The sequence below is a fragment of the Eptatretus burgeri genome, chromosome 3, assembly GCF_056783735.1.
Source record: "Eptatretus burgeri isolate ZD-2024b chromosome 3, Ebu_testis_v1, whole genome shotgun sequence".
Taxonomy (NCBI): domain Eukaryota; kingdom Metazoa; phylum Chordata; class Myxini; order Myxiniformes; family Myxinidae; genus Eptatretus; species Eptatretus burgeri.
This window is the reverse complement of record NC_140963.1, coordinates 124,971,696-124,981,318: the sequence shown is the minus strand read 5'-3', so window position 1 is coordinate 124,981,318 and position 9,623 is coordinate 124,971,696. Positions and strand designations below refer to the sequence as shown.

Below are 9,623 nucleotides of genomic sequence, written 5' to 3'. Positions count from 1 at the left end.
CACACAGGCACACACACACAGGCACACACACAGGCACACCCACACAGGCATGCACACAGGCACACACACACACACACACACACAGGCACGCACACAGGCACACACACACACAGGCACACGCACAGGCACGCACACAGGCACGGCACAGGCACGCACGGTTTGTCGTTGACACGTTGTCATTGAAGTATGGTGCAGCACTCACTCACTCACTCACTGTGAAAAAACCTCCGGCGCACTGCAATGCAGACTCGTCTTGAAACAGCAAAGCACGCGTGCCTGTGTGCGCGCCTGTGTGCGTGCCTGTGTGCGCGCCTGTGTGCGTGCCTGTGTGCGTGCCTGTGCGCGTGCCTGTGTGCGTGCCTGTGTACGTGTGCCTGTGTGCGTGTGAATGTGTGCGTGCCTGTGTGCGTGCCTGTGTGCGTGCCTGTGCGCGTGTGCCTGTGTGCGCGCCTGTGTGCGTGCCTGTGTGCGTGTGCCTGTGTGCGTGTGAATGTGTGCGTGCCTGTGTGCGTGCCTGTGTGCGTGCCTGTGTGTGCGCCTGTGTGCGCGCCTGTGCCCGTGTGCGTGCCTGTGTGCGCGTGCCTGTGTGCGTGTGCCTGTGCTTGTGCGCGCGTGCCTGTGTGCGTGCCTGTGTGCGTGCGCATGCCTGTGTGCGTGCCTGCGTGCTTCATCACGTCAACGATCTTAACGTCTCAGCGAAACACTGGGCCGTTCAAGAAATTTGGAGACGAAAAAAGGCACGTCACGTGACTTCAATGACGTCACTTCGACGTAAAGACACGTCATTCAAAGCCTGGGGACACATTGATGAACGACGCAACGTCGAATCAACGTAAATCGAGGTATACCTGTACAATGGTGTTGTTTATTATTCTACCTGATAACACCATGCACAGTTTTGCTTTGAATGGTTGTTGGATTTCATCTATTTAGTACGTACGCAAATTGGGACGTAAGTTTTTGACTTCCCCGATTGTTTCCAACCAACCCTTTGTTCCCTCTCATCACTCCCACATCCAGTCGGAAAATGTTCTCAATTATTTGCCATCCCGGGTGCGTATGTAATTAATAGATCGCCTTTGGATGTAAACCTTGCGTTGCCAAGCAACCAGGGAGACGAATTCTGGGAGTGTGACGTCACTCGCACGCTCGGCCTGAAGGGGGCGGACGCGAGGAGCCCGTGGTGGTGGTGCCGCCGCCGCACGTTGATGTCCTACTGTACAGTGATAACGTGTGTTAATAGGTACGTGGACGGATACTTTCGGTTTGTTCGTGATTATTCAACACGACGAATGTACAACAGCGCGATGTGAGGGAGTCCGTGTGGAGATGCAAGGCTAGGCCTTGTGCGGACGCCGGCTCTCGGCTAGTTTATCTCGCGTCACAAACGTCCATGAAGTTGGAGTGCAGCGGAGGGGGTGGGTCGGTTTAAATGGGATTTGGAGAGGTGCCTGGACGCATTGGACATGGAGGAGGTGGGTCAGGATGACGATTCTGCGCTTGGGTGTAACACGGGCATTATGGGCCAAATGGCCACGTTGCAATGCTGCGCTTCGGTGTAACACGGGCATGATGGGCCAAATGGCCGATGCTGGGCTTGGGTGTAACACGGGCATGATGGGCAAAATGGCCACATGCCGATGCTTGGCTTGGATGTAACACGGGCGTGATGGGCCAAATGGCCGCGTTCCAATGCTGCGCTTCGGTGTAACACGGGCATGATGGGCCAAATGGCCGATGCTGGGCTTGGGTGTAACACGGGCATGATGGGCCAAATGGCCACATGCCGATGCTTGGCTTGGATGTAACACGGGCGTGATGGGCCAAATGGCCGCGTGCGCCGAACTTCCCCTCGTCGACATCCCTTGTGTGGTCATTATTTCGAGGTGACGTGAGGGTTTATTTTACCGTCGTCTTGGCTCGATCTTATCGACTTTACTTCAAACGTTGGGGTTTGCTCGTTTGTCCGTGCTCTTGCCCTCTTAAAATGCTGAACGTCAAGCAAGGAAGCAACCGGGACTTTGGAAGGACTCGGTCGGGATTCAAACCTCGTACCTTCCAGACTCGGAGCGCACTCTCTAACCATTACACTGCCGAGTGTGAATGAAAAAGAGAGAAAGAAATGAAGATCCAAGGGTGCAACATGGGGATGGAAAAGGGGAGGGGGGAGTAAAATAAATTATACCCCAAATAACTGTTACACAGTCGAGCGACATTTCATATATAATTAAACAATGTGCATGTTTTTATTGTTCGTCTACAAAATAAAGCGCACGCAAATCGGCCAAGTTGATTCAAATTGTGACCGAGATCCCAGAAAATTTAATTCGTAAGGGTTGAAATTGATCATTTGTCCACAAAAAGTGGAAAATTGCACTGTCAAAACAAAGCTCACGATGTTATGACAAAATATCGGACAATTATTTCCAAAAAAATCGATGAAAATGATTACTGCAATAACAATAGTCCAACAAAAGGCCATCATCAAACTATCAAAATTACACAGAGGGAACAAGTCAACAGATAACTGTAATATTAACGAGAACGACACTCGGTGGAGTGTCCTCCGCCAGGCCAACAGTTGATGTTTTGTATCCTACATCCGGACCCGAACCAGGATCTAATCGACTTGATATTGTCACCGGACCAACTTATCCACTAAGTTTTTGTCCAAATCCATCCACATTTTTGAAATATCGTACTATATATCATTTTTGGCCCCATCTCTCAATGGTGAAGAATCACTGAAAAATTCAGGTTTTTTTTTTTTTAAACCAAAATCGGAATTAAAACGTAAAAGTTGGAAGAATTCACGAGAACATAAACAGATTTTTAAAAAACAAGTCTGGAGACGGCGATGGTTCACGAGCAATGTACACGGTTCGCCTTTTTTATTTTTTGACCTTCGAGGGGACGCCACGGACAAACTGGTGGGAATCGGGAAAAACGTAAATGATGAAAGTTGTAGTACTCGAAGAGCACTACTTGCGTACCAACTTTCATTCAAAACAGTTGAAAACCCTCGGAGCTCGATGCCCAATTTATTGATTTTTTTGACATTTTCTGAGTTCGTGACCTTGGGACGAAAATGAAAAATCGAGCTCCGTGGGGCTGTGCAGGTGCCATTGGGATAACCAAATACCGAAAACCCCTGCCAGATTCGACAAACCCCCTCGGAGAAGATGTAACTTGAAATCGGCTAACCCCTAAAAACGCATGTTTTTTTTGGGCGTGGCTCCACCCATAATGGGCGCACCACGCCCATTCTCAGGAAAACACAACTAGATCATGATATAAACCTCCCACCCAAATTTTATCAGGATCGGATCAAAACCCACGGAGCGATGCTCGGGACAGACAGACAGACAGACAGACAGACAGACACACACATAATGAATATAGTGGTCACTGGCTGGCGCTCGTGAACCCAAAAAACTAGAAGGGTACCCTATAGGGCGCATACCTCTGCCACATAATGCCTGATCCACGAGAACATATTGGGCCCAATACATCATGCTATATCTCGTTTTTGGCCCGATCTCTCTCAATGGTGAAGAATCACTTAAAAAATTAAATAATTCTCGTATCCAGATCCGGATCCGGATCTCCACCAAAATCGAATCAATTCGTCCTTGTCACACACCCAACATGTCCACCAAGTTTCGTCCGAATCCGTCCACAACTTTTTTGAGATATTGTGCTACATATCATTTTTGGCCCCGATCTCTCAATGGTGAAGAATCACTTAAAATTCCAGTAGTCGGATCTAGATCCAGATCTTCACCAAAATCTAATCAGTTCATACTTATCACGCACCCAACCTGTCCACCAAATTTCATCCGAATCCGTCCACAACTTTTTAAGATATCCTGTACACAAAAAAACAAACAGACAGAAAGGGGTGAAAACATAACCTCCTTCACCTTCAGTGGCAGAGGTAATAAGGTGATTTTCTGAGAGCCTTCCACCCCCACCCCAACCTAATGTCATGATTACGCATACAGGTCCAATTCGATACACAAATTAAAGAAGAAAAAATATTTATAGAAATGGATAATGTGGAGTTCACTAAATTAAATTTCTCCCTCACCGCCACCCAATGACCCCTTTAATATATTCCCAACTTTCATTAAAATACACAAACAGATAACGCAGGGCAAATTATTTGAATCTCGGCATCGATTACCTCCACTAGTTTTGCACGTTAAACTTCCTAACCTACTACCAGATCTCATCTGGTCATAAAACGTATGTAATAGGTGGACACTATTTTTACACAATGGATTTGGCTTTCATAATAAATTACACTTGTGTCTGACTTTTTTCCAAGGATCTTTACAGCCTGGTTTCCTACTCTGCAGTTTCACCAAATATCATTTTTTTGACATCACCAAACCAGACCCGGCAGCAGAACAAAATAAAACTCTCAATTACTGAAGACATATTTTTAAAAGCCTCATCATGGTTTTATCTGCTTGGTGACTGAATCAAAATCCAAAGCGCTATTCAATCAAAATATGTGACAAATTCACTTTGATTTTCATCATCATGATTGAAAGTGTGTATCTTGACGGGTCATGTGACATGTGAATGTATACCTGCTGTATGTTGTAGCTGTTGTTCCTTCTTGTGTGTACTTGCATCAGAGCTATGATGTTCTTCCTCCATCATTGCAAATCTTTGTCTTCGACTCCCTCTTTCCCTCTCTTTATTAGCTTCAAACTCGTCTCCACCACCTTCTTCAGCATCATGTCAAAACTTGCACGTGCCCTCTTGGTGTTTGGACTATTTGCAGTGGCATGGGTGGTACTTGCTTGGGATCTTCCAGGCCTCGGTTTGACCTCTCAGTGGTTGCAACTTGTGTGGGCGATGCCTGCATACCTGCTGGTGTGCTTCGGCTGCTGGGCGCTCGCCACCGTTGGCATACGCCTCTCCTCTTTTCGAGACTGCCCAGAGGCGGCCGAGGAACTACGGGCTGAGGTCGTCGCGGCGAGGATGCATCTCAGCACTCAAGGCTATCGTTTTTGAGGGTGCCTTTGGCGTAGCCTTATCCACGTTTTAGTTTGATTTTGGCCTGCAATTGGAAGTTGGCAGAAATCCAGACTCCTTTGAAGACAGAAACACTTAAAAGTTGTAGACACTTGAAACAGTGAGGTTTTGGCAGACACAATTCAACTTCCAAGGGAGTCCTTACTTTTGTCAAATTGGAAATGGAATGTATTTCGTCTTGCAAAGTCATGCACAGTGGAAACATTCCATCACAATCGAAAAGGACTTGTGCCTCTCCATACTCTCGTATGTAATGGTCGTGCATTTGCATACAAGTCTCTCGAACCTAACGCGTTGGCTCGCGCGCGTGCGCGTCATGACCTTTCCACTTCGGGCAATAACAAGGAGTCCAGTAGAGCCACGTTAACGCTCAATCCATTGTTCACTGCCCGCTCCATTCACTTCCCTTGTTTTTGGCAGAAGGTTGGTCAAAAGAGCTCTGTCACCCTGTGATGCCTTTTCCTGCTTCTGCCAGCCTTGTGGGCAATGAGCAAGTTGCTTTTCCTCTGATTGGTTCTTGCATCGTTTGCCAGTGCATTTCCCACCCTGGGGTGCAGGTACATCGACTCGCCATGACCGTCGGCAGTTTGGCGATCTGTGAGACGAAATGGAAGCTTTGTGAGCCACTGCCCAAGCTTTACCATTTTTTTTTTCTTCCGACGCACACTCGTTGAGAATTTTTCTTTCTTGCCAAAACTGTCTGAGCTGTGACCATGTTCGATCCAGTGATGTGGGGCATGTAGCGATAACCATTTTTTTTTTTGGCAATAGTTTCAGAGACCCTTTTCAGAACTGGGGGCTGCTTTGAACTGAACTGGGGGCTGCTTTGAACTGTACTGGGGGTCACTTTGAAAACGGCTGCTTTGAACAATATTTCAGAACTGGGGACTGTTTTGAACTTTGACCAAATTTTCAAAAGGGAACTTTTACTTGTTCATAATATCACAAACAGAACATTTAAGAAATCCGATATGCCTTGACTGTTCATTATACACCCTGAAGTGTCGGTGAATGTCTTCTTTAACGTTCCCATGATCCATCAGTAAAGTTAAAGGTCACCCAGTGTTCAAAGTAGTCTCAGTTGACAGATCCTTCTTCCACTATGTCCCATATGTGTTTTTGTTTGATTTGATCGAATCGCTTTTATGTTTTGAGGTTATTGATTTTTTTTTTCCCAATGTAGTTTCTAAAAATGGCTGATACCTGTGGTGGATGAAATAAAAATTGAGGATACGTTTGATGTAACGCTGATCTTCATCTAGGCCCGACATGGGTTCTTTTTTCAGGTTGTACAGCTGCCATTTAGACTATCCCCCGTTTGTTGCTGTTTACTAATGAACAGAACGCTGGGAACGTGTGCTTTTTTTTTCTTTTTCTTTTTTTTTTTTCCCAGAGGATGGTAAAGCCCGGATTCTGCGCCCATGTCCGGGGAAACGGTTTGTGTGCATCAACAGGAAAGAGGAAGGAGGGAAGAGGCTGGAGTGTGGCACGGGGAGGGGAAGAGTGAGAGGGGGAGCCATTGAGAGCCATTGGGAACAACAGAACGGTTCTTTTTCCACGCCGTTCAAAAAGCAATTATCAGAGGTTTCTTCAAGCATAATGCACGACTTATGTTGAATATTGGCAATCTTCCAAGCGTTTGCATTCATACAAAAGCGAGTGTCAGGTGACTTGCGTCACATGGCCCTCTTATGCAATTCTCTCTGGTATAAATGGCGGCTTTTAAATTGTTAGTTTGAACAGCAGCAGATGTATATTTATTACCTTAAATCTGTAAAGAGAAACTGTTGATATATAACTGCATGATCTGAGTTCTAATAATATTTGTTTTGAAGCAATTTTGATTCTGATGACCCATCTATTTATGATGTATGCAAATACTGCAGAATTTTTGACACCCCACGTAATCCTGCCCCATGCCGCCCCATCTGATCTTCCCCTCCCCTATCCCACCCTACCCCTCCATACCCCCGTCGTACCCCACCTTCCCTTCTTTCCCATACATGCATTCCTTTTTCCTTCCTTTTATTCATTTCCCCATCAACTTTTTTTTTTTTTTATCCACTCCGACCACACTCCCCAACACTCCTTCCTCTCTCTCTCCCACCATCCCCCCTTCTCTTACTTTTTGTTCAATTTTAATTGTTCTCAATTTATTGAAACCCCAAGACCATATGTAATAAATCGATGGCACCAAAATCTAGGCTTTATCAGGTATTTATGAAAGCAGTTCAAAACGAAGTTGATATCAATTTTTTTGTTCTCAACATTAATTTTGTTCAGGTGCAATCATGAAGTTCTTTGAATAAATTTATTATAGTTAAAAAAATAAATTATTATTTTAATGCTTTCTGCCATACATTGTCTTGTTGGATTGTATTATATGTTGTGTGACAGGGTGATGTGGACCATGTGTGTGGGTGTCCCTTTGAAGGGATAATTCTCTGCATTTGACAATTGCATTTAATTTTTTGTCACTTCTACCACCTAAAGTGGATGGAGGTTATTTTTCACATCTGTCTGTCTGTTTGTCTGTCTATCTGTTCATGTGTGAACATAATATCTCAAAAAGTTGGAGATGGATTTGAACAAAATTTGGTGGAGAGTTTGAGTGCGCGACAAGAACAAAATTGATAGATTTTGGTGAAGATCCAGATCCGGATCCGGATATGACAATTATTTAATTTTTAAAGTGATTCTTAACCAATGAAGGATTGCCAAAACTATATATATAGCACGATATCTCAAACAGTTATGGACAGATTTGCATGCAACTTAGTGGATAGGTTGGGTTTGTGGCAACAAAAAATTGATTCAATTTTGGTGAAGATCTGGATCCGGATTATCAGTCGGATACAAAACATAAACCGTTCAGCCTGGCAGAGGTATCCGCCAAACCGAGTGCCTTTCTAGTTTTTACTCTGATTCAATGTCCTGATATTTTCCAAGTGAAGCTAAAACATATAAAATAACAAATACAGTTGCTCTTAATGCTTAGTGACACATCGGTTTAATTACTTCTTAAATTGTCAAGGCTTGAGTGTTCCAAGGCAGTGTCTTGGGTCCAGTCTTGTTCCTCCATCTTCAGCAATGATCTTTCTGATTCCCTTGAAAACCATGCCTATCTCTTTGCTGATAACTGTATCATTTCTCTGTCAGACAGACAGGCAGATAGCAACCTCTTTCCTCTTTGCAGACCTTGATGGAATCAGGAGCTGATCCAACATTTGGAATGTCTTTCAACCATGACAAATCCCACACATTCTGTCTCTCTGAATAATAATAAAAAAAGATTGTCTGGCAAACCCTCCCATCTACTTGGAGAGGACAAGCCACTTAAACTTTTGGGCCTCACCATCAGCCATGATCTTTTTTTTGCGTATTTTCAAGATCGCCTCCAAAACCAACCGCCGACTTGGCATCCGTCGTGCAAGGTCTTTTCTTGACCAATCTGAACTTTTACAACCTACAAGGCCTTCTTTTACAGCTTGATGGAGTACTGCTCTCCCCTTGGACTTGCACCCCTGCCTCACCTTGCTCGATGTCATGGAAAGCAAGGTCCTCAAAAAAATAATTGGGATGTCCCATGGCGAAGCTGTGTCTCTCACACTGTGACTTTAACATCATAGACAAGTTGCTAGCTTTTCTGTATTCTTTTGCCTCATTTTTAATCTTTCACCCCTCTGCCCTCTCTTGGCTCTGTCCCTCCCAGGTTTCGGCAGGGCACACACAGCTTGCCAGAAACATTTTTCTTGTTAAGCTCCCAAAATCAAGATTCATTGTGTACCTTCTCTCATTTGTTCTTTTTTTCTCTCACCTGTGGAACCAACTTTCCCCCAACAACCAACAGTTGTTCACCACTACCCCCATTCATTCTCATGAGCTCTTCATAACCCAAGTCTCTCTTTCCCCCCCCCCCCCCTTTGTCAGTTAATTTGTTTCTTTTCGGTTTCATCCCTGCTTTTTCCTTCCTCTTCTTGCTGTGTTTTTTTTTCTGCTTGTGTGTAGCTTGTTCAACCCATGTGTCCTTCCCTGCCCACCCCCCTTCTTTCATCTCACTCTCACTTCGACTCTGCTGTTGGTGTTTCCTACTTTCCATTTTGTTCCATTATATTCTGCTTCAACTGTTCCATGAGCCTCAATCGTGTTTACAATAAAACACCCTATTGTATTGCATTTCTTTCTGCAAAACAAATCTATTGGAAACAAGCTTCATGAAGTGGCAAAATGTCATGATACTCATCGAAAGGGACATTTATAAGATTAATTGTACCATTGTCTTGGGTCCAGTCTTGTTTCTCTGACCGAGTGCCATTCTAGTTACTTCTTGTTAAAGAAAAGAGGAGGTGTAGTATCGCCGTCACCGTGGATAAACTCCAAATTCCTGCCACATTCAGGTGAACGCAAGACATTCATAATTTTATGAGAAAGAAATGTTGACTTTTTGGTTTGAAAGCAGTGTCCATCATATCAGACAATATTTTTTTGATTCTGTCTCTCCATTTTAATTTGACATTAAATCCTCCATTGTGAAAGTGCATTCAGATTTGTGAAATACCAAAATAGATGGAAAT

The 9,623-nt window shown here is 44.5% G+C and overlaps 1 protein-coding gene across 2 annotated transcripts; it reads left to right on the top strand.

Annotated features, from left to right (window-relative positions):
• The first annotated feature begins 1,098 nt into the window (after window positions 1-1,098).
• On the top strand, window positions 1,099-6,294 carry DPM3 (dolichyl-phosphate mannosyltransferase subunit 3, regulatory). Of its 2 annotated transcripts, none has more exons than XM_085875478.1 (2): window positions 1,099-1,243; window positions 4,716-6,294. In XM_085875478.1, the coding sequence occupies exons 1-2, from the start codon at window positions 1,209-1,211 to the stop codon at window positions 5,026-5,028; spliced, it is 348 nt and encodes a 115-aa protein (XP_085731604.1). In that variant the 5' UTR covers window positions 1,099-1,208; the 3' UTR covers window positions 5,029-6,294. The 2 variants fall into 2 exon arrangements, with proteins under 2 accessions (XP_085731604.1, XP_085731606.1); XM_085875480.1 differs by lacking the exon at window positions 1,099-1,243 and adding an exon at window positions 1,250-1,475.
• The last annotated feature ends 3,329 nt before the right edge of the window (window positions 6,295-9,623 follow it).

Bases quoted from the DNA above. Each gene is read 5' to 3' on its own strand.
- DPM3 (XM_085875478.1), top strand. From the start codon at position 1,209: ATGTCCTACTGTACAGTGATAACGTGTGTTAATAG. The intron at 1,244-4,715 runs GTACGTGGACGG...TCTCTTTATTAG, and splicing joins GTGATAACGTGTGTTAATAG to CTTCAAACTCGTCTCCACCA.